This window comes from Necator americanus, chromosome IV (genome assembly GCF_031761385.1).
Source record: "Necator americanus strain Aroian chromosome IV, whole genome shotgun sequence".
NCBI classification, from domain to species: domain Eukaryota; kingdom Metazoa; phylum Nematoda; class Chromadorea; order Rhabditida; family Ancylostomatidae; genus Necator; species Necator americanus.
The window spans coordinates 5,637,461-5,662,338 of record NC_087374.1 but is presented as its reverse complement, the minus strand read 5'-3'; the positions used below and the strand labels follow the sequence as shown (position 1 = coordinate 5,662,338).

General features: G+C 39.7%; 2 protein-coding genes across 5 annotated transcripts; both read right to left on the bottom strand.

The window, feature by feature from the left end:
• Nucleotides 1-900: 900 nt before the first annotated feature.
• On the bottom strand, nucleotides 901-13,529 carry RB195_000457 (uncharacterized protein; the record flags this gene model as incomplete). 3 transcript variants are annotated; one of them, XM_064196817.1, is made up of 16 exons in its annotated part: nucleotides 901-978; nucleotides 3,118-3,189; nucleotides 3,272-3,379; nucleotides 4,742-4,930; nucleotides 4,991-5,068; nucleotides 5,276-5,366; nucleotides 6,445-6,585; nucleotides 6,644-6,762; nucleotides 6,956-7,152; nucleotides 7,413-7,509; nucleotides 8,428-8,564; nucleotides 8,626-8,733; nucleotides 8,803-8,891; nucleotides 9,755-9,825; nucleotides 10,952-11,040; nucleotides 13,508-13,529. In XM_064196817.1, 16 exons carry the CDS (start codon nucleotides 13,527-13,529, stop codon nucleotides 901-903), a joined length of 1,686 nt encoding a protein of 561 aa, XP_064052696.1. The 3 variants fall into 3 exon arrangements, with proteins under 3 accessions (XP_064052696.1, XP_064052698.1, XP_064052697.1); XM_064196816.1 differs by lacking the exons at nucleotides 10,952-11,040; nucleotides 13,508-13,529 and having other exon boundaries at nucleotides 9,755-9,819; XM_064196815.1 differs by lacking the exons at nucleotides 901-978; nucleotides 3,118-3,189; nucleotides 3,272-3,379; ... (9 more) ...; nucleotides 8,803-8,891; nucleotides 9,755-9,825 and adding an exon at nucleotides 10,085-10,192.
• A 460-nt stretch (nucleotides 13,530-13,989) lies between these two features.
• Nucleotides 13,990-24,090, bottom strand: RB195_000456 (uncharacterized protein; the record flags this gene model as incomplete). 2 transcript variants are annotated; one of them, XM_064196814.1, is made up of 21 exons in its annotated part: nucleotides 13,990-14,153; nucleotides 15,218-15,258; nucleotides 15,323-15,350; nucleotides 16,280-16,315; nucleotides 16,381-16,405; nucleotides 16,836-16,883; nucleotides 17,322-17,384; nucleotides 17,463-17,563; nucleotides 17,690-17,783; nucleotides 17,848-18,040; nucleotides 18,491-18,667; nucleotides 18,727-18,831; nucleotides 18,886-18,967; nucleotides 19,030-19,147; nucleotides 20,262-20,433; nucleotides 20,501-20,676; nucleotides 20,790-20,913; nucleotides 22,940-23,034; nucleotides 23,123-23,206; nucleotides 23,263-23,382; nucleotides 24,043-24,090. In XM_064196814.1, 21 exons carry the CDS (start codon nucleotides 24,088-24,090, stop codon nucleotides 13,990-13,992), a joined length of 2,094 nt encoding a protein of 697 aa, XP_064052694.1. The 2 variants fall into 2 exon arrangements, with proteins under 2 accessions (XP_064052694.1, XP_064052695.1); XM_064196813.1 differs by lacking the exons at nucleotides 13,990-14,153; nucleotides 15,218-15,258 and having other exon boundaries at nucleotides 15,273-15,350; nucleotides 16,280-16,405.
• Between the last annotated feature and the right edge of the window lie 788 nt (nucleotides 24,091-24,878).

Genomic DNA, 24,878 nt, shown 5'->3' with positions numbered 1-24,878 from the left:
AACTATGAGGAATTTGTTGACAGAATCGAGGAGAATAAGATTCGAGGGTAGGATTTAAGGATAACATGCTCGATAAAAAAATCTCAAAGAGGTTACAGTATACTTGATCTTGCGCATCGTTGGTCAACTCTAAGTAGAGGCAAAACGATCCATCTTTTCAACTCTAGCCTCTATTTTTTTTCGTGGTACGTTCTAGAATGTTAAAGATTTTTTCTATGACCATCTTTTTCTAGATTCTGTATTTTTAGACTTTTCTAGACTAGATCTATCCAGAATCTGTTATCTAGTGAAAATCAGGGTTTTCAAATGAAAACAGGCATCTTAATACAAAAGTCCATATAAAATCAATTTGGATTATCCGTAAATTCAATTTTTTGCTCTACAATCATCTAGCATCGATATATTACTATTATATTACTGAAATGAGTAAGTTTTAATGAAAAAAAAATTAGCTGGGAAATGGTCCTGTATTTATATGTATAATAAGGGTAGGATTTAAGGATAACATGCTCAATAAAAAAAATCTCAAAGAGGTTACAGTATACTTGATCATGCGCATCAAGTCAAGTACATTATGTTTCTAAAAACAAGTGACATAAAAACCTCACCAAGACACTCTGAGGTTGGAATGAGTTCGTAGTTAACGGAAAGAGTAGAGTCGCTACATAAATAGACGATAAAAAGTACAAGTGTAATAAATGATGAGAACTTAATTGATAACAAAGTGCAGCATATTTAAGGACAACATTTTACACAACAAATAAGGATAAGGATCTATTAATTCTCAATCGGAAATCTGATAAAATGTTTCGGAATCCTGTTTCCAACGACCGGGTCTACACTCAATCAGGGGTTACATTCCATTCAGATTGAAATTGAAATCCGAAAGAATTCACTAGATTATTCCAGTTGGCCTATTGGAGCGTTCTGTAGCCAAAGAGCATGCAGAAAGTTGTACAACTTCTCGGATACTGAGACCTGAACAGTGGAAATGTAAAAAAAAACTCTGTGCTGCTGGTAATCTTTAAAAAAAACTTCCCAATCTTTTCATCGGAACGGCATTGAATTTTGAATAGCTAATAAACTGAATTATTAGTATTATTAGGTAATTATTAGAAGTAATAATTTTTAAGCAGAAAGTTCCAGGAAGTAAATTATTCTCAATTCGAATTTTCTATTCTAATTCTTAATATTATTAGTATTATTAGTATTATAAGATATTTATTAGAAAACCTTATTTTTTATCCATTTTTTAAAATTTTTTAATCAATTATTTTACTAATTTTATTTTTTATGCAAGAAGTGCTGAGCAATTTTCGCTAGAACAACAAAGATAAAACCGACGTAGCGGAAGCAAAGGTGGAAGTAAAAAAAAGAAACAAAATTGGACGAAGACAGCCGCCGCTGCACCTCGGGAATGAGCAAGGGTCCCTTGGCGCTACATGACCTGATTAAGTTGATTTTTTTTATGGACTGGCCGACAAATTAATTTTAAAAAATATATCTTTGCAGTGAATTGGATCGTGGATTCTGTCAATTCTATCACATACAAACTGCAGAATAATACGTCATCGAATAATAAAAACAATAATAACGTGCAGAATAGTGACTTTATAAATTCAAATTATCACATTTTTTGAATAAATTATAGACGTTTTATGATCCGTAATTTCTATGGGATCATTATGCCCAAACAAAATTTCCATGCCAAAAAATTATATGGAAATTTATGTGGCTTGCGCTGCAAGATCTAATATTTATGCAGTTGTGGCTAATTTCACCGCTTCAATAGATCTAAAAAACATCGTGGCAGCTTTTCTCAGTTATTAGGTTGATGGATAATTAATGACATTTTTTTAAATTTAAACTCGCGCACAGAAGATGATGAGTGTAGAGTTTTGTAACACGTAACTTCAAAGAACATTTTTTTCCCAAAAAAAATAGTGTTTTTGTCTTTCTTCATGCTGATTTTATCATATAAAACAAATTTTTATAAAATCCCAATTTATATACGATAAAATTCGTGAATAATTTATAAATAGACAAATGAAATAAAAATTTTGAACATCGACATAATTTCCGTGAATTTTCAGATCAATAATTCCTGATTGCAGCATTAGGAGTTTCTTGAGGGGCGTGGAACTCAAATACTCAGGAAAGGACACGATTCTGTGAGTATCCGTGGCAGCGCCAGAGCAGAAAGTACGAGTTTCACATGTCTGCGCGCATCACAACACAACAATCTGAGGGATAAGTTCTTAACAGCTTTTCTTCTCCACTACTGCTAATGCTAGATATTAAATTATTAACCATTAACGATGAAGTTTCAAAGAAAGCAGTGTTTGCACTACCTACTCTTGAATAGTAAAAAGAAAGCACACGAATAATGGTGTTAAGAATGCTCGTTACGAAGAATATTCCAGAAAATTTTGAAGAAAACTCATTAGTGTAACCCTACAACTCATTAGTGTAACCCTCAAGAGAATCCTTCAAGTTCTTTTTTTTATCATTATCGAAGAATTTTCATCCTTTCTTTTTTCTTGTTCGTTCGAATAGCAGAAATAGAAGTTGAGAGTAGAATGGCAAAAAACTATTAATATGTTGACTCCGACATCTGTTTTGTTGTTGTTGTTTATTTTGTTTATTTGTTTTTGTTGTTTATAATATCGTTAAAATCCTTAGCTATGACAAGTTAATTTCATTGAGTCCATATGCACTAATGAAAAGAGCAAAAGTGAGTACAACTAACATGAAACTGACCTGAAAAGAATGTTTTTGAGGAAGTTCAAGCAAAACTCTCTTAAAAGTTTTAATTTTTCAGGAATGAAGGGAATACTCATAACTCCACGCGATTTCTATAAGTTAAAAAGAGCTTGTATGCGACCGCAACTGTTCACAATCCTCATAGGAAGCAAAAAATCTCTTGCCTCTGAACCTACTAGAAGCAAATCTTTGAGAATATATATGGTACAAAAAAAAACTATTTCACTCTGATTCAAAATTCTCCCACCCATAAATGGATTTCCACCATCCGTCAGCAGATAGTGTTTTCGATCTATTCCCAGAAAATAAAAATGGTACAGCTGGATCAACTTGTGAAGAAAAAGAAGTTCAAACCTTATACGGTGTAGGATTGAACGAACGACGATGATCTTTTCTTAATGTACGAAGAGATTTGTTCACTCGATCCTGAACTTTTCATGTAATTAAAACCTGCCGTTTGAAGAGAATAAGTAGCTAACTCAGGAGCAATCGTGGATAAAAAACCGACCCTGATAGTATTGATCCCAGGCAGTTCTTGTACAATAGCTCCGTTGCACCAGAAAACTTGCTGGAGCTGTTCAACTTTGCTCGCCATCACCAATGCCCTCTTTGACTCCTGGAATAAACTGAGTACCTTAAGCATATATAAGAGTAGTCAATTTCTAAACAAAGAAAAATAACCTCGAATGAATGCGGAGCACATGCTTATTGTCGAAAATATTTTAAAAAAAAACTATGTCACCGAGAATACAATCATGTTATTTGTTTATTTGAAAACGTCCAGAGGTGTACTAGAGAGTCTTTCTCTATGGATTCCTCCACGAAGCACTTTATAACGTGCCACTCTTGTGCACATGCCGCGTCTGCGATAATCAATAAAATCTCCCCAGCAGCCTATTCAAGAAAAAACAATCGATAGTCTGCCGACAGAATGGGCGCGTGTACAGGGGGCGGCGTTGTAAGTTGCCTTGTAGGTAAATTCGTACATGAAAGCGGTTTCTCACGCCATTTTTCAAGACGATCTGGGGAAAATTGACGTAGACACGCACGCACTCGTAATCTACATCCCTAATGCTATCTTATTTGAAGAGATCACAACAACATTGTTCCGGAATTTCGCGTTATGCTGCTTTCATACGCTTGGGCATTAGAGTTTACAACACAATTGCGAGGTGTGTGAACGAGCAATGAAAAGCGTAGCGCAAAGAAACCTTCACAGCTCAAAATTAATACATTTGCACAATTCCAGTCTGACAACAATTTTTAAACCCCACCATCATTTCTGATGCAGGTGATATCTATCCCTGGGTAACTCAAGCTATAGGAATCCATGGACGTTATGGTGAGCATCATTATAGCGATGTATTTAATAGCAGCATACCACGAATCTGACGTGATGAGGAAATCCGGGGAAAAAGTTAGAGATGGAGTTGTGGATTACGCGACCTGAGGTGGTTCCACTCGTCATTTCAGCTGCAATGCGCCACTTCTGTGAAAGCGCCGCATCGAGATGCGAGCGGTCGAAGATTACTGATATCTTCTCATCAGCCTATTCAAGTGAAACAAATGAATAGGTTGCTGAGGGGACCGGAACGTAAACAAATAGGAGCGTTCTAACGTGTCTCGTAGGAACTGTTGCGGTTCCCACGCTTTTTTTCAACGACGATCAGAGAGAGATGAGTGCAACCACCTTTCAATCCCTCAATCTACAACCCCATCTCATTCTTTCCACACGGATTCTCTCATCACGTCAGATTCGTGGTATGCCGCCTTTAACATGGGTAAACATGATGTCTAGTTCAAATTTCGTTCTTTATCGCCTCCTCCATATTATCGGAGCTCATGGATATTCATGAAGAATACTCATAGCCCCTTAGCTTTTTTTAAACAGTTTTCTTTCTTTTTCATGTTTTTTTCAATGTGTTACCACAGAATTTTCTCAAATATTAGTGAGTTGTCTCACACGTGGAACCCTTACCTCAAATGGATGACGACACAAAATCTGGGTGTTCTCCGTCGGAACTTGCTCATCTTCGAGCATCATCAAGTCCAAGATAGAATAGCCGGTCTTCCCGTAAAGTCGAAAGCACTTTTTCCGTCCCGGTATGGTTATCTTCGATACATCTTGGCTCAATTTTATTTTTGGATGTCCGGAGAGACCAACTAACTGAAAACAGTTTGTCGATAAACTTGCAAATCTCGAAAAAGAACTCAAACAAACTAGTACCTTGTAAACGCAGCCGAGTGCTGGCTGCTTTTGGCAGGTAACAAGGTGAGTTCCTATACCGAAAGCGTTAATTTCATGCTGAAACTACCAGAAAATGAAGGGAGCTGATTGCGTGCTCTCACTCGCATCAAAAAATTTCAATAAAATCTACTAATACAGTATTAGTATTTTCTTAGTGCTAGTATCTTCTGTTATTTTTTTTATTATTATAGCAGTATTTTCTGTTCATTGGTGCTCTTAACTCTCCTACCAAAACTTATCAAAAACTAAAAATCAACTACTAACGGATTGCTCATTCAACGACACGATCGTCTCCTCATTGATGTCATTTGAAGCGACAATTGTCAAATTCGCAATCCATTCCCAATCAGGGTTTCTGAAAAATAAAGAACTAAAGCATTCATGGAGACCAAACGCTCACCAAATACCAAAGTAATCATGAGAATATCCAAATATTAGGTTATGAATAACTTCCACCTAGGTACATGGTACCTATTGTTTACGCGTACAAAGGGTTACCCAAATATGAGATTTTCGTTACCGCAACGCAGATAGAGCCTCGTTTAGTCTTCAGAGAGCAGTCTAATGATGGGCACGCTCCTTTAAATCTTTTTGTTCAACTTGAAAATGGAGAATCAAGAAAATGCACTTTTGACATGTGATGCTTTGGGAATTCAAAGGCATCACCCCACGAATCTGGGGTGTTACGGGTTTCAGGCGGGTAATGCCTATACGGGGTCGTAGATTGTGGAGAAGAGGGTGATTCCATCCATCTCTCCCTGTAACAATGTAAACGGACGACCGGAACGTTGTTCCTCACGACGGCTTCTCTTAGAATGCGCAACCATTGCGCCTCGCCTACGCCTCCGATTCGTTTGAATGAGTTTTCGACGAATCGCAGGAGGGGAGGGGGCGCAAGGGAGGCGGAGAACAGGATTCAGGGAAAAATGAACGGAATCACACTCTTCCCCACAATCTACGACCCCGTATAGGCATTACCCGCCTGAAACTCGTGAACACCAGATTCGTGGGTGATGCCTTTAAACAAGGTAATAGTGCTGCAGCCAGGACTCAACAAATATGCAGTGGAGGAGTGGTAATCGATGGGGCGGGAAGAAAATGGTCTATCAAATTCCGTTCTCGAGATGTGACATTAAAGGATAAAGCAAGGAGTGGAGGCCTCAGACTTCGACGACAACATTTTTGAGTCAATACGGGAACAAAATCCCAAAATCCACGTCAAATAACACTAGAGAGAGATAGTAGAGAAGATCAGTACGTCAAAATCGGAATGAATCACCATCACAAAAAAAAAATGAGTGAAAAAACAGAAGGTATTTATGGCTCAACCTAATACAGATCATAGGAATTTCCACTAAGTGAAAACATATAGAGTGAGTAAAATAACATTATTCCTACAAAATAAGTACAAGAAAAAATTGGAAAAAACTCACAAATCAGCGACTTTTCTAAATCGTGCTCGAACTTCTTTCGATAGATAAGAAAGATCTCCGCTGTCTATCCGACAACCAATAGATTTGTATCCAAGATCGAAAAGAGCCAAAGTGACGGCTATGAAATTAATGACGCCACTTCTAAAATCAGAATCAGAATAAAAAATCTGCAATCTACGTTTGGAACTACTCCCACAACCTCAAAATGTCGTAGGTATCAATGAGAGATAGATTTGAACTGGGAAATGCGATCGCATACGCAACGAACGCAGCCAGTTCTCCTTCGCTAACTTCAGTCTCGATCACACCCCAGTCTATCTGTATATAGAGAAAAGCACCATGAATTTCACAAGTATAGAATGAGATCCAGCAATCTATGCACATATTCGAAGATCTATGAAGATAAGACCCCATTTTCTTGGAGGTCCCACCACTATTCTTTAACGACCCAGTCAGAAGTTCTTCTTCATTCATCCAAAAATACTTCTCTTATCTCAGATATACAACGTACCTTTTCCATTATAAGTCTTCTCTTCTCGGCACTAAGCCCGTAGAGATCACATTCTCGCGATCCGTCCTTACTTCTGAGTGACCGTACTCGTAGATCGTTTGATGAGGAGAATGAACATACGAAGCTGTGCGCTTGCGTTCCTTTAACCGGGATTCCGAACAATTTTCCCGCTAGTACGTTGCTAGTTCCGTCGAAGCCTGAAGAAAGAAACACTTCGACAAGATATGGTCGGGTCAAGCTCGGTACAGTTGCGTAACTGGCAGCGCTCGAGGCGGCGCGAGTGTAGCAGTTAAGATCGAGTTGGGACCCTTGCTAACACCACTAATCGCCAGAGTTCGCGATGGTCCCACGTCGATTCCAACCGCTAGCTTCATCGCTCCGCTTCAAGCGCATACCCAAAAGCACCGAGCCTCACGATGTTTTCACCCAAGTGACCCCTAGAATTGACAAAACCTACCTCCAATGTAGCAATACTTGCTCGCAGTGAGGCCACCATTGGGTCCTTGTGCACGACGGAGCCCAAATTCGAACATTTGTACTTCATCACCAGCGACCTAAACCACAGTATTGTTCACAGGGATCATCATTTCCTCATGAATGGACACTTTGGAACCAGCTATGAACTCCAAATGAACGGAAATGTTCTCTTGATTTTATCGAGCAATGAGGCGTAATTACTCATTATAGGATTCTGACACATTTATGTATTTGTCAAGTAAACATTGAGCCGCAGTCTCGAAAGTACTTCTAGGGTCAAAACAGAGCCTACAGCGCAAATTTTTCAACAAAAAAGACGGACATAATAGAAACTGACGAACATGCAAATTCACTTAGATACTACACCTCAACATGTCCTTAATTAGTGATTAGTAAACCGTTAATAACTAGTATATTTGTCAACAAAAGCATTCCTTTACAAAGAGATGTTGCAGTACTACTTCGAAGTCTATTAAAGGCAGCGTATCATAAAATTGACGTAGGAAACCCTAGGGAAAACTTATTGTAGATTGTAGATTACAGAAACGAGCGTGACTCCACTTATCCTCCGCTAATCATCCTGAAAACCGAAGTGGGAAGCGCTTTAGGTCCTATGAGGTACATTAGAACGCGTTCTTCTGTACATGTTCCGATCCCCTCAGCAGCCTATTCATTTGTTATGCTTGAATAGACAGCTGAGGAGACCTCATTGATATCCAACCGCTCCTTCGTGGACGTGGCGCGTGCACGTCGATGGGACGTTTGAACTGATTTCGTATGAAAGGACGTCGTCTTACTCGCCGTTTTTTTTACGACGATTAGTGGAAGGCGAGCAGAGATAAGCTGTTACCTGCTGAACCGTAATCTACGACCTAAACTCTACATTTTTTCTGGGATTTCCGTATCATGTCAATTTTCGTGATACACTGCGCACAAAAAGGAGTAGAATATCGTACTCAAACGAGATATTTTCTTCCCAGCGAAAAACCTTATACCTGTCTGAATCTGGCGGCATTTGTAGCGATCAATGAGGCGTAGTTGATGAGATTTAGAAACGTTGTCTCCAGGAACTGGCAGATTGCCAAAGGTCCCTCCACGGTCATCAATGGCACTTTGGGGAACACTACCGATCCTGTACAATACGCTCTATGAGTGATAGAAAGTGAAAAGTACTACAAATTGCTGGAGATTACCTTCAGGAATAGCTTCAATTTTCATCCGACTGCAATCCAGCTGAGCGAGGTACTCGAAAAAAGCAGGATTGCAGTCATCTGGTAGCAGTGTTTTGATGTAGTCGATATCTGTAAATAAAACTGTGTAGAAATAACATGAATATAACCCGAAATGTACGAAAGGTAGCTCTTCCTAACCACTATTGCTGAACTTGAAGTTTTCCATAAAACGAAGGCAGTCTTCGAGACCAGCAAACACAGTGAATTCACCATTGAACGGATTATTTCTGTAAAATTGAAATTCTTACGTAATTTTCACTGGAGTTCTGAAGTTCCACAACTATATTGTTGTGCGTTTCGAAGCGCCACCTCTTTCATACGTGCTTAGAAAAACAAGTGAAGTTATTTGGGCCGTAACCGTAGTAATCTACAGTAGTTGTTCGAAACAGTGGATAGAAAAGAGAATCGGAAGATATTGTATTTTGGGGACACTTCACCGCGTGTAGATCTCATTCCCCTCCAACGACAATCCGACGACAGTAAAACGGGGTGGTTCACCAGCCCCACTAGTCTCAGTGAGACTGGTCAGTTTGTTTTCCTGTTTGGAGCTCTTGCGTGCGTAGCTGGAACGACATCGAGGTTTGGCAAGGAGATGAGAAGGACTCTGATGGGATATGCATAGCCCAAAAAACCTCGAGCCATTTTTAAACGAGGTTTGATCGAAACGTCATGCCACTAATAAAGTTTCACCAAAACCTCGTTGGAAAAACAAGAAAACATAAATCCAGTTCACAATGCCGAGGTTTCAAGAAATGAGGAGTTTGAGACGGTTATACAGAGGAAAGTTCTTTTATGGAGTTTCAATAGGAAATCCGCATTGTTCTACGGCAAAGTAGACAGCTCTCAGTTCGAAAATCCTTTAACGAGTTGGAAAGCTAAAGCTATCGTATGCACCAATGGGGATCTCGTGGACAACAGCACTGTTACTGTCACCATCTGTCTGTGGTAACACGAACATAAGCGCGAGGAGCGTTGAGAGTAACCACTCTCGATCAAGAGGTGTAGAAATCTTAACTTCCTCACAACGTATTCGCCCACAACGACAACCTTCACCCAAGCGTATCAAACGACCATCAAACGATATCCGTACCTGAAAAAGAGGTCGAAAACTGCGATTTCATCATGTGAGCCAGCGAGCCAATAGCCGTAACACATCGTGATCTACGAAAAGAAAAATGAAATCGCGTCGATAATTTTCATTAAAAATCATAGAGGAAATTTTGAAATTTTTCCTTACTTCTCTATTATTTAAAGAAAGCATTCATACCTAAATATAATTGCAATCAGTGCTAGAAAACCCTTATATTAATGCCCAAAGAGGATACGTTCTAAAGAGTTTAAGACAACAATGAAAATAAAAGTGTAGAAACAGTAAACAGGCTTTCCTTTAAACGTCACACGATTTAAGTTGAGTGAGTTTTCACAGCAATCGTTGTCCAAAATCTTTAAACGACTGAGTTTCATGAAATGAAGAATGTCCAGCAGGAGGGCCATCAACTTCATGGTCAGAGTTTGTTGCGAATTCCTTCTAAGGAAAGTATGACAGTTTGTTTCCTTTGATCAAAACGAAGCTACAGCTATACAAAAAAAAAACAGGATTAAATGGAGGCGCTTTTAACGCTCCCTCCGAAAAACGAAAAAGGCAAACGACAAATTCAACGGGAGGACAGGTGATGCTACAAGAAATCGTATTCAAATAACTCACACTCAAAAAATAAGAACGACAAGGTTTTTCTGGACGCCTTTGTTAATTTTTTTTAGGTGGAATACATCCGATACCAGGGACTGTGAAAGTTGTGGCTTCTAATATAGAGTCAGCAATGCTGTCAGAAATTTCCTTAAAGGCAGTATACCACAAATTTGACGTAATGAAGGAATCCGTGGGATACGTTAGAGATGAGGTTGTGGACTGCGGGATCAGGGGTGGTTTCACTCATCCCTCCCTAATCTTCCTAAAAACGGCGTGGGAACCGACTTAGTTCCTACGAGGTGCGTTAGAACGCTCCTCTATGAAACCTTGAACTGACTAGTGAAAAGGCTTCATTAATCTTCTGACCGCTCGCACCGTGGATGCGGCGCATACACAAGAGTGGCTCCTTGCAGCTGAAATCGTCGTAAAAAAAAACGCCATCTTCACCACCGTTTTTCACGACGATTGGGGGAAGATGAGCGGAACCACCACGGGTTTCATATAATCTACAGCCTCATCTCTAGCTTTTCCCTTGAATTCCCTCACCACATCAGGTTCGTGGTATGCTACCTTTAATGGACAAAAATTTGCTGATACCTGGTAGTAATCCGTTAATAGCGGTTGCACTAATGAATCCTGTCCGTTCACATGCAACCCTATCGATGAGGAAAATGTAGAATTCCTTCCTGAAAAAACAAAATTTTAGTAGACTGGTTGAAAATGATCTTCGAATTTAGAATAATGTCTCTTTGTTAGAAATGTGAAAACTGAGTTAACACCAATTTTACATATCTTTTAAATCTTTTATCTTTTATCTTTTACATATCTTCTAAACACTATTGATTGATATATTTGTGTTCTCCACATCCTAAAACCTCTTGTCGGTAAACCTAAGACCAGCACAACAAGAAGTCAAAGAAAAGTGGCGTTACTATAAGGTACCGATGAGTTAGAATGGTAGTCATTGGTGGAGGAGGAGACGCGACCAACTATAAAGAGGAAAACATTAAAGATATTTTTTCTACATGTAAAAACCGGTGCATGCGTCTTTTAGGAAGCCAGTAGCGCCCTAATGTAACCTCAATATCAATAATTATCAGTATCTTTGCCTAAAAATAGGGTCAACCTGATTCGATGACTCTCCACAGTTATGTAGTGAACAGAGTGAACGGACAGACCATCCTCACAATTCGTCATTCTTATGGTTTCTGTGCCTCCGAATTTGAGTTATTTTGATGTTGGTCATCATTTAATTGCTCACTGGTGCAACAAAAAAATGTCCTGTAATTTCCTAATTGTGATTTTCCTGTATTCTTAAACGGGAGCATAGTTACCTTTTGAGTTGCACACCAAACAATTCTCCTCACTGATAGTTTGACGCTGGAATTTATTTCTACACCCTCAAAAATCCTCAGATCTTTCTTCACCACTTCACATTGCAGAGACCAGCGTATCTCCGCTCATCTTCTCCTAATCGTCGTAAAAAAAATGGCGCGGAAAGCAACTTTCTTTCCTACGAAATCAGTCACAACGCACCATCTTTGTGCACGCGCCGCGTCCATGTGCGAGCGGTCGGAAATCAATGAAGTCTTCTCACCAGCCTATTCACATAAAACTAGCGAACAAGCTGGTGAGGAGACCGGAACGTGTACAAAGAAGCGCATTCTACCGCACTTCGTGGGAACAAACGCGGTTCACAGGCCGTTTTTTTTTACGTTTTCCTGATGTTTCCTCTCACGTGATACGGTGCATTCAAGACAATTTGGAGAAGACGAACTGACATCTGCCTATATAATGGCCAAAGAATCGGGAACATCTTTCTGTAACTGATTCAGAAGAGAAGATTCGAGATTCAAGATCTCGATATGTGATCCAAGCTGTTGATTTTTTTTCTCAACGTTTCATCTACAGGCACACCACATCTGTTTCTGCGTAAAGTATTCCTCCTGGAGCAAAAACCACGGGGTCATCGAATAAAACCGACAAACTTGCAAGCACATTGGGGAGCTAAGGTGTCCTGAAAAGAATGATTAATTGCCGGTGTCACAGCAAGCGAAATGCAGTAGACCGTCCATAGATCGAAGGGGAGATAAAACAACCAACCCGGTTGGCAAGGTACGCTTGTAAGAGTAATTGAAATGTAACTCAATGTATATAATGTAATTCCAACACTAAAAGAAAAATTACTGATTATTCCATCTAATGATGCGAAAGTCGACGTGCACAATGAGTCAACTCGAGAGAAATATTAACGTCTAAGAAATATGTCGAAGCTCGATCTTTTATATTTTTATGTATATATGTATATATTCGATATACAGGATAAAGTGCACGGCTCCAATCCCATGGGGATTAAATGATTTCCTGACGATGTAACTTTGAGTTTGCACACAGATTTTAAATCAATCACATATCCCTTTTGCCTATTATTTAGTTTGAGGAAAAACCAGGATGCAATAACAATAGCGAACAAAGACCAGAATGAATCACGAGTCCCGAGTGCTGCCGATAGGTCCCACAATGATTGCTTGCCGCCCTTGTCTGCATCACGTTCTTACAACATTGGCTACAGTATCCATTGTATCCGATCGCACTTGATTGAAAGAATGTTAGAGAGATTACTGATCCCGTGTCCATCACTGTTTGCACCACGAGATTACAAGACGTGATGTGGTATCCGTTTTTGGGACCTGTTTTTCTTCTCCGCTGTCAACATTATCTGTAAACAACAACGTACGATGAGGGATAGGGAGATCATGGCAGCGCCTCAAGTCGGGCTGGCTCTGCGAGCTACCATTCTTTCTACGTAAAAATGCCGCTCGGCTTAGCTACTGTAACAATGCTAGTCTTTTTACGGATGCTACAGTAGCTTTTCTGGAAACTGAGACATAGCGCAATATATCCCCTACAATATCTCTTGTTGACAAGGTATCTATCCCTGATCCGAATCAGCACACTTTGGAAAATTCTACTATTAGTGAAATTCAGAAACTTTCTTGATATGGATTCGAACAACCTCTCCGACAGCTAAAATCTTGTGCATCTCTTCGGGAGCGCTTACTGATAAGTTATTAGGAAAAATAGAAGAGGTAAAACTCTCCAGATTTCCAGATTTCCACCCCACACTCCTCTCCCTATTTTAGGACGCCTCACCTGACGCATGAATAAAGGCCATTGTGGGCGGATCCGAATTGACTATTTGTAGAGAAATCCGAATTGATTAATTGTTGAAAAAAAGTGTAGATCCCGATATTCTGAATTGTCATGTGAAATGTTGTGAACATCAAACTTTCAATTCATCGATGGAGGTACAGTTCTGCGCTTAAAGGATGGCGTTCTTGAAACAAAAAGCAGTACATGTGTAGATTCATTATGAGATGTTCGTAGAATATTCATGTAGACATTTAATCAAGAAAATCAAGTAGATACACAGTAGCAAAAAACACATGAGATGTGACGAATAGCAACACATATTTGTACATATAAAACTCTGGCAAATACTCACATATGATTTCAAAATAACAATTACAAAACGGTTGATAAGGGCATTTAACACATCACTCTTAACAATGATAAGGCGAATGAACAGAACTGTGTGTCAATGCTTTTTTTGCACAACGGCACAAAACACCCCCCTAGATGACTCCATTATGCAAACAAATCCAACTCAACTTTTCATAGAAAAGAATTGACTGGGATTCACTGTTGGAGCGATCGACGCGATTCGCGCCACCGCTAAGATCGAAATTGTTCATTACCATCCAAACAAACATATGACAAAAGTAAACGAGCACAGAATCTGAAAAACATGACTAAGAGGTGTCATACATAGATATATCAGAGAGATCTAATTATTTTAAATCCGCCTAATCTAAAATTCAGAACAAAACTAGGTGGTCTTGTTAAGGATTTTTGGAACTTCAATCAATACTCGTTTATCTGTCGTTTATCGCTCTTTCCTCTCTCCACATAAAGTTAAAACTTTCCACTAAAGCAATCAAATATAAGAACTCAAAAATTATCAATAATTTAAAAGCAGCCTTCGATGAAAGTTCCCCTCTAGTAATAAATAAGCTCCGAAAGGTAGTGTGCAAATACTGTGGCAAAAATGCTGTACTGTGGTGCCCATACTGTGGTGAAAGACGTCCAGGAACCAGAGGACCCAGTTAAAGGCATCACCCCACGAATCTGAGGAGGTAAGGTACGGCGTCCATTTCTCCCTGATTGCCGTAAAAACGTCCCAGAAGATACGGCGCGTGCACAAGGCTAGCGCGCTCCAATCGAGCTGGTTGTAGAAAATAGCGCGCCGGAACGCTCGAAGCCGTATCTTCCGGGCCGTTTTTTACGGGAATTAGGAAGAAATGGACAGAATCATCCTTCTCTCCATAATCTACGATCCCGTATACGAATTACTCCCCCTGAAATCCGTACCACCTCAGATTCGTGGGGTGATGCTTCTAACCCAATGGAGTGAACTTAACCAGTGGTGGAATGCAAACGCGTAAAGAGACTTCATGATCCGTAAAGGTACATGGAGTTGTACTGAGAGATGACATCATTACCATTTACTTTACTTGCCAATCTTATTTTTCAAAATCTGTTATAATCTCGTCAATCCTCCAAGTATGAAGAATTTCTTCGAAAAAAATAGTGAGGCTATGATAGCCATATGATATTTCCGATTCCCCGATTTGTACGGGTGTTCCGCGTTTCTGCCACTACTTTTGAAAACTAGTTTTCGAATCTGCCTACTAGTGAAAGGAATTCAGCATTGAAAACTTCCTAAGTATTGCCATTGAAGCATTTTCTATCAGCGCAGCAAAGTACCGTAGATTTAAAAAATTAACGATGTACGGAACCTACAACTACAACTGTTGAACTTCGTCGTTACTTCCAGAGCATATCTTGACACCCGAAATTACTCGACGCTGCTTGGAGGTGGCAATCCAAGAAGTTCGGACTTTCGACGAAGAATGTCGTTCATCTCTACTTCCAGCTAAAAGGAACAAGGATAAATTCAAGTACTAATTGAGTGAAGAGGAACTCGAAGCCGTACAGTTTCCCAAATCCATTGGAGTGTCCCATCAATAATGCCGTCTTCTCTAATCCCTCTATTTTTCAGAATAAGATATAGAAAACATCTTTGAGATTTAAGATATACTCTCCTCTACTTTCTGCAAACACCTTCCATCTTCCTGGTAAATTATCTATTTCGATTTTCAATTTTCTCTCCCTCAAAACTTGTCTGTTACAAAAAACACTTCTGCAACAAAATCGAAACCGCGTCCATCATCGAGCGGACGAGGATCAACGAGGATCTATTAGCAGCCTATCCAAGTAATAAATAAAAAAATAAATAGATTGCTGGAGAATCTGCCATGCGTAAAAGCATAGGTCGTTTTAACGTACCTCGTAGGAACAAACGCTCGGTACACCTATTTCCCACGCCGTTTTTCAGGACGATTAGGGGGAATTGGGCGTGATTACGCTCATATTCGTAATCTACACTCCAAACTCTATATTGTCCTTATCCTTTTTATATAGATACCAGCATCGTCATATTCGTGGTATTCTGAGTTTAAATGTGAACAAACGGAGAAATGTACGAGCCCGTAACCTCTTTAATATTACGTGTAATATGATGTGCACTGAGGAACTCTTCAACTTCTATCACATATCATCGCGAGCAACGAGTGCACGTTGCTTTTAGGTCGTTGTTATACTTAACATAAGCAGTAGTTGCATGAAAACGACCTAGAGTCTGGTGCAGTTGCGCAAGCAGCTGCGCTCGAAACAGTGCGATATAGCCAGTGGTGGCGATCGAGCTGAGACCATAATCAGCTCCACTCACCGCTGCAGTGGAGCCAGCAATGGTCTCAACTCGATCGAAACCTCTGGCTCCACGTAAAATTTATTTCAACGTACCTTTTGCAAATATGCGGTGGCTTCGAATAATTCCGCCTGAATACGTTCGATTTTTCCTCTCGTTTCAAGAATTTCATGACCTTTCTTATGTTCTGCGATACCAAGTTCCCAAAACTCTTCACGTTCCTGAAATCTTCCACATTAACGGATAAAATTTCTGATTTCTGATCGAACATATCAACATATCAATCGATTTAACATATCAATTATCGAATCTGGTACAAGCTAGAAATCCTTGGACTCAGCTTTTTTGTAATCGGTTGGCCACTTATTTTTTTTACACACGCATACCCTTTACAATTTCATATTTCAGTTTCTTGACAGTGAACTCTGCGGGCCGCCTTACCTGAGCCTTACGAAAAAAGGCGTGGTTTGGCTTTAAAACGTCCATCTTTTTCAAAGTGAAAAAAAGGCAAACCTAATATTATTCATTCTAGAATTGATCATTACTTTGAAAAACGCAACAAAGGAAAATAAAAACATAAGGCCTTCAAAACATTAAAATAATCAAAGATTTCTGCAACTCTAAATGAGCACTATGGAACTAAAACTCCACCTTTTCTCCGCCAATCTTCGCTTCTCCAGAGTAACCTTGGAGCGACACCTAAATGTTCTTATATATAAAAACAAACAGAAATATGTGCCACTCATTTTGGACAACCTTTTTTTGCACCTCAAAACTTCACCGTAATAGTAACCACGATGAAAAGTACATAGAAGAATGTAGAACAAAAGCAAATGAGAGATGGAAACAAAATGAGGACTCTGTATGATTAAAACGAGGAAAAAAACAAGAAACTAGAATAATACTGGGCTTCGGATTTAGAGGATGAGTTGAAAAGAAGTTTCGACTGAAATAAACCTATGGCTTCTATGGTTTATTGTGGCTCTCAAGTTGAGATGTGAGGAGACAAATGATTGTCCATAATTGCGTGGTCACAAAACTTTTAAGCAAGCAGACAAGAAGCTGCTTATAAAGCTTCGAAAAAAAAAACAAGAACGCAAAAAGAACAACTATGATAAAGGTGTAAAGTGACTCAACCGTTTGATCAAACTGAGGAGGGCTTGGCAATGCTTCGGGTGGAGGACATTCTCCAGGTTCGTCCTAAGCGAAAATAAGATGAAATTTGAAAAAAAAAACGTATCTTGTAACAGTTTCCAGCAAACACAAAAAAAAACATACCTTCACCGTTATCGCTTCTGAGCATCTAGTTACATTCGCAGTCGATATCAGATTCATACGGCTGGTAAGGGAACGGCAGTCAAGAACTAACGACGAGTTGACTAAGATGAAATTTCTTTTGGAAACCCATATAAACAGCGGAAAAAATGTCCAAAAGTAAAAAAAAAACTCTGTACTCCCGACAGAGGTCATATTTCATTAAAATAACAATTTAAAGTTAGCTATACCGGAAAAGGAGTTGGATAAGTCGAAATCAGCTTCTGATACAGTGGCAGTATTGCTTGAAGAAATGAATGGAGCATCAGGAGCCCTTTTTCCATTCTAAAAAAAAATTCATAGAAGATCTAAAACACGGAAAAGGCACAAATACAGACAAATAACTAACTCTGTTACTCGTAATATCAGGCACAGGAGATCCTTGACAGTTTTCGTAGGCTCGCGCCGCAATGCTGTAATTTTTCGGAGTGCTCATCGGAAAATCATGCATTATTGCATATCCACTATTAGAATCGTCTCGGCAGAGAAGAGAAGATGGGGACTGAGGAGGAGGTGGTGCTGATCCAGAGAGCGCAGAAGATCTGAATTGAATTTTTTTTTTCTAAAATATTTTTTTTCAAACCCAAGAAAAACGCCGAGGCTTGAAAACAACAAAGAACGTACACTCCCAAACCTGACTTGATGTTCAAGCGAGAAAATTAACTTCCCATATATAAGCACAGATATTTTGGAAATAATATGTTTGTGATGAAAACGCTAATAAATTCTTTAAAAAGAAGAAAAATCCTGATTGCTGGTACGAAGAAAATCACCATAGCTACTGGAAGACCGAGATTTTTCTGAATTTTCTAGTCATAATAATGAAGAAATATTACAAGGAAAAGAATAATTACGGCGGGGAACTTTTGTTAGGATTTATCAGCAGAACACTTAACGGCCACAATACCAGCAAAAATTCGCAAATACTATGGGAAGATAAAAGCCACCGTAATACAAAATTTCAGCTCTATAACACAGTGGAACAAACTTACGTTCCGGGCGTCTTAAAATGAGTATCACGTTGTTGAGAACGTGGCAAAGCCTCGGGTCCAGTACCCCAAATGTGGGAAGAAAGATGAGGCAAATTTGATCCGTTTCTACCACCAGTAGGTACTCGACGAAAATGCGAAGTATTTTGTTCTTCTCCAGTCATTTCTTGCACCACAACACTTAAAAATTGCAAAAATCGTAAATTTATAAATCCCTCAAACCGCCATCAAAACAATACCCTTTACTGTCGACGAGGCGGTACTTGCTCATTCGATCTTTCAGCATACGTTGACTTCGATTCTTCAGATAAGAAGCTTTTCCTTTAACAGCTACAAGTTCCCATCTGTAAAATGATTAAATTACTTGAAAAGTGGAAAACAAAAAAGATGTATACAACTTCTTTGTCTTGTCTTTCATAGCGACGTTTACAAAAGCAGTCCGAATGCGATTTCGACTACTCTCACCCATGTCGTTCGTAGCTATAATTTTGTTGAATAACGTTCTAAATCCTTGGAGGTACGGAATAGAAAATGTACATTACCTTGTGTTTTTAGTGAAACTAAAGAGGGTGGAGAACGAGTCAAAGATTTCTTCTTCTTTCCTTTTCTGTCTCCTCTTTCAGGCTTTTCCGTTTTATCGCCGACATTTCCTTTGGAGGCCTAAATAAAATAAACATTTTTTTTTACCTGGAAAAAGGCATTTGAGATAATTGTCCTGCCAGCTATGGTATCTATAAAATTTTTCTCAATAGGTTGACGTATTCAGACAACGCAGTCATTTTAGTTTATCGTTATCGGCAAATTATACTTCTAACTCATATCAGAAAACTTGTTGTAGCTAAAGGTATTTCCATGAAGCGCACTGAAAAGGGCGAAAAACGCAAATGAGCTTTACGAGGCATAGAATGCACAGCGAAACTTCGATCTGAACAAATCAAAGGCACTGCATCACAAAACCGAATAGTGAGGAAACCTCATAAAAATACAGAGTAAGAGGTATAGATTAAGAATATGCGCGTGGCCCCGCTTAATTTCCCTTATCGCTCAAAAAAAAAACAGCGTGAGAAACAGGATTCATTCCTACGTACGTGAGTTAAGTCGGAACCCGCTCCTTTGTCCAGTTCCTTCAGCGGCCTATTTAAGAGTGGAGCGTTCCCACGTACCTCGTAGGAACAAACATATTTTCCCAAACCGTTTTTTAAAGGCATCACTCCACGAATCTGTGGTGTTTCAGGTGGGTCTTGCTTATACGGCGACGTAGATTATGGGAAGGAGGGTGATTCTATCCATTTCTTCCTAATTGCCGTAAAAAGCCAAGAAGATGTGGCTACAAACATTCCGGGCGCTATTCTCTACGAGTTCGATTGGAGCGCGTCAGCCTTGTGCACGCGCATCATCTTTCAGGCCGTTTTTACGGTAATTAGGAAGAGATGAACGGAATCCCTCGCCATAACCTACGTCCCTGTACAGGCATAACCCACCTGAAACCCACCCCCAGGTTCGTGGAGTGATGCCTTTAAGGACGACTAGAGGAAGTTGAGCAGAGCCACACTCACATTCGTAATCTAGAACCCCGAATACTGTGTTTTCCATGCAGCTTCCACACTACATCAATTTCGTGATACGCTGTGTCTAAAGACAAAGTGGGTAGGGTGATCTAAGTGCTAGCCAGTAGAACCAAAAATTGAAACATTGAATAAAAAACGAAAAAAAAACAAAGAAAGGATAAAAAGTCAGAATGCCGATATGTAATCATGAAAATCTAACACTCAACCTTATCTTTTCTTCGAAGCGACAGCCTTGCAAGGATTCCTCGCTTGGGAGGCGATGAATGTTTCACAGAATTGAAGTCTTGTTGGGCATCCGATCCTGTTAACAATTGAGGATTATCCCCCTTCTCTCTTCCGTATCCATCGAATCTTCGTACATCAGTAGAAAAATGCACCCTTAATTAGTTAAGTACTTTCAACAAAAAATATTACATCTAGATCTCCAACGCAAAATAAGTTGAACCTTGAGTCTTCGTAATTCACTCCACTTGCTACATTTTTATTGGTGCAGCTTTCAGAATGAGACGAAGTTTCTTCTGGCAAAGAAGGGACATACGGTCGAGGAGGATTGGAGTAGTGCGTGTTTCTCCACGCGGAATCATGACATTCAGAGTCTATCGGACGTACGGAATTAGGGCCCTGAAGACCAATCGATGCCAAATTGCGCTATACTGAACACGCAACGTGCTCCATTACTAGTACTGAATTATCGCTACAAAGTAGACTCTGAAAATAAAAAATTTGCTAACAACCTGTTGAGAGGAGCAGCGTGTTGCAAAAGAGTCCTGTCCTTGCAACTGAGAAGGATGACGAGCGAGGGCTCTACCGAAACGTGGTTGTTGCCCATCATTGATATTGGGAGCCGGATAAGTTCGCCTTAAGAATGTGACTTCAAAACAATCAAAGTTTACTGCACCGGTTTTCAACAACGTTTTCCACTAGTTTTTTTTTTCTTATAATAGTGCAGGAATTGGATCAATATTTAGGTTTTAGTGAAGTCCTATTCCATTAGTTTTACTGTGTTTTTTTTCTTTTTTGCTTAAGGTGCTTCTAAAATCTTAGTCTAAATGAACTTTCCTTTCTGTTTCTTTGAAATTCATGTTTAACTGCATATGAATAGAGTGTCTTGTAGAATAGTAGTCATAGCAAAATCCCAAAATCCATAATAGAAGAAGCAAAGTATGAACAATTAAATGAAAAATGGACAAAAATGCAATCCCAGGAAACTGAAGGCTTTGAAGAGATGACCTGAAATCAAGAGAAATTTATACAAGTAGAGGGTTTCTTTGTATAACGACTCCAAAATATGCCAATTGTGAACAATTACACAAAAGAATGGGATAGAAATAGAATCCCCACAAATTGTAATATTAGAGGTGCTCTAAGGGCAAAACAAACGATAAAACTAATGGTAAGGGGTTTCGCTAGGACTATATAATTCTACCGAATACGACTGCATAATCCTATACGGGAAAAGAGAAAACCATAAAATGTAAAAAGAAAAATAAATAGACCGAACAGTTCCCTGCACATTGTAAAGAGAACTCAGTTCACGCCTTCAGCGAGGAGCGTCGCGTCAACCCTCTAGACAGCCAGCAGAGTTGGCAGCGGCAAGGGGTGGGGGGCAGCCTGGGGGCTTGGCGATTTGATATTTACTGAACGTTCAAATTCTTTTTTTATTAACGTTCACATTCAAGCGCTACAAAACCATCAGACCGCAGAGCCGCGCCGCTCTGAGCTCCGCTGGTAACCTTGCAAAACGTTTTATGTCGACTGCACATATAATCGACTCAGAACAACCTGACTTGTAGTGTTATTGTACAAGCGGTTGGGTCCACAATGGGTTTCACGCTGGATCCAATCGATTTCAGGATCTGAAAGTCCTATTGCGCCACCTCAAATGTAACTGTTTACGCAATTGCATCACAACTCAAGTCGTTTTGACCTGACTATACATAAAAAAGGCACAAGATACTGGTGAGGCCGCTGTTTTTAGAACAGTCGATATCTCAGTTCGGTTTCCTCCTCTATCCTTTCCCTTTTTGCAGCATCACGAATCACATTCGAATTGATTTATGTTTTCTTATTATGCCAACGAAATTTTGGTGAAACTTTATTATTGCGCTGACATTTCGACAAATTCGTCCTTATCGAATCCCTAAAAACGGTGCGAGAACTTTAATGCTATGCATATTCCATCTAACTCAGGTTTGGCAAAGAGAGAAGAGCATACTGGGATATGCATAGCATTAAAGTCCTCGAACCAAGGCCCTTGTTAGGCCTTTGACAAAGAAGAAGTTGTCGATACGTCACCCCAATAATAAAGTTTTACCAATACCTCGTTGGGATAACAAGAAAACATAAATACAGCTCCCAATGCTCAGGTTTCAAAAACAGAGGACTTGGAGATTGCTGGGCACATTCAAATTTATTCTTTCAGGTTCTGAAGAACGCGAACCCGTCGAAACCTTAACTAGGAGTAAAATAAGTCGATCACTAGTTATTCGATCTATATCGATTCGATTTATTAGTCGATCACTAGAAGACCCTTAGAGAAATCACTACATTAGAGCTGTAAGAAAGTAAACTAGCTGTAGGTACATATATCAGAAATCCTTATTTGATATCGAATTCTTCAACTGCGATCACTTTTGTCTGAAGTAGAAATCGGTGTATGTTCAAAGAGGAAGAGCTCAAACGTTATCATTTCGCTCTTTTATGTGTTATTAATGCGCATAAACAACACGCGTTACGCACCCTGATTAGTAAAATCAAGTTAATTCTCTGTAACGAAAAAGTTCCTTAGAAAAGACGAAGCTTCGCCCCATCTTCACTGGAAGCATAACAAACGAAAGAAAAAGGCACTAGATTATCGTAACATTGCCATAGAAAAAACACCAACCTTTTGTTTCCATTGCGAACAAATGACGATGAAGGTTGCATGTAGTTAGGAGTGAGAGCGGGTTGCTGTATTCTATCAGGCACAGCGTTACAACGCTGCAAATACAAAAAAAAGTGCTCAAACGAAAAAGAACGAGTAAAGAAGAAAGAGATCTCGATCATAAATAATTGAAAAAAGAACTACTCTGCGATCGTCGCCGGCGTCCATTGTATCGATGATCGCTCTCATACGATCACGCTTCTTTCGATGCTCCTCAGTATCAATGTGCTTCACTTAATGAAATGAAAAACAAACAGAAAACGATATGGATAACTGACGCGTACCTTCGAATATTCACTGAGTGTGGAACACGAAACAGCACAAGCAGGACAACAATGGATAACTGGATTAGTAGTTTCGAGTTTGATGTGGTGGCTAAGTGATAGGTAGTGAACTTCCAGTTCCTAAGAAATAAACATGAATAATGAGACCGTAGTCTCTGGAAACATATATTTTAAGATGGGACTTTTGGGAAATGTGCAAAGATATACACAATATCTTATCTCATTTCCTACGGTTTGGCTGTTTGATAGTTAATTCACTACGTTCGACGTACATCCAATCCACAATCGGATCAAAACGGTCTGATTGGTGGTACAATTACGCACGAGGTTACGCCCAAGGTGGTGTAGTGGGACACTAAGTCGCCTGATTGGAGCTGGAGAGGATTTCATTGGGAGAGTATCCGCTTACTCGATTGCACCACAAGTAATGTTGTTTTGACCTTCGGATCCAACTGTGTGTATCAGCGGCGAAAAAACATCCGCCTTTAGAACCAATTCTAACACGTCTTCAAATTGAAATGCTACTATATCAACTTATACATCAAATAGAGTAGAAGTAAATGAGAATTCCTTTGACAGAAATGCGACAGAGCTGCTACATCGGACTACCCTATAGGAAAGTGAAGGAGGGAGGGAGGGGGACCAAAAAGTGGTCGTAATGATTACCTAAGCTGGTTTCCTGACATCTGAGCCATTTACTAACACACAAAAAAACTTAGAAGAATTATTTTCTTTATCTCTAAAAAGAAATACAAACAATAATAACAAAAAAGAACTTACCAGCGACTCCTCAAAATAGATGTCACACAGTTGGCACCACACTGGCATAGATGCCGCCTAGTGCGAAAAACGGTAGATCAAGATCAAGGCCAGTACTTACTGAAATGTTTCATGTAATGGTAAAATGTGAGATAGCTTCTCCAAAGCGAAAGTTATATCACTCGTACGCAAAAGTATTCTCTGCAACTAGTCCTATACTTTAATCTACCCATCAACATAACGCATCTGTAAGGATCGGTCGTAAGACACTGGACTACACCATTCCTCCCTAATCAATTGCCAAATACGCCCATTCGACATCTAAGAGATGAATGATACGAGGAGGAAGTGAACAGAAAAACTCTGTAAACTGTCCTAGCTGGGAGCTAGAAACTCAAACCATGGGTCGCAGACACCAACACCGGTGCACAAAGTAACCATCAGTACCATAGGTGTGAGTGATAGGGAGAAGACGGACCCTCCTCAGGTGAAGGGGATTTAGTTCATGGGGTGCAGCTCAAGTGAAGGGGTCCTTTCGCCAACCGCCAAAAAGTGAAGGAGGTAATTTCGCCAACTGCCTTAAAGCGAAGGAGGTCCCTTCCCCAATCGTTCAAAAGTGAAGAGGTCAGAGCACCTGCTCCGATTATCACATCTGTGTATGATCAGTACTATTTTCTCAGGTGACTCCCACGCACAGATTCTAGGTTTCCTTTGCTATCCAAGATCTAAGAGCTGCGGCTATGAATTACTCTAGTTGGGTCCCTTTGCATCTGACCTTTTCTGATGCAGATGCGTACGAGTGAGTACGACTGGTTCCGTCTCAAGTGCACATCTACCTTAACCTCCTAAGTAAACAT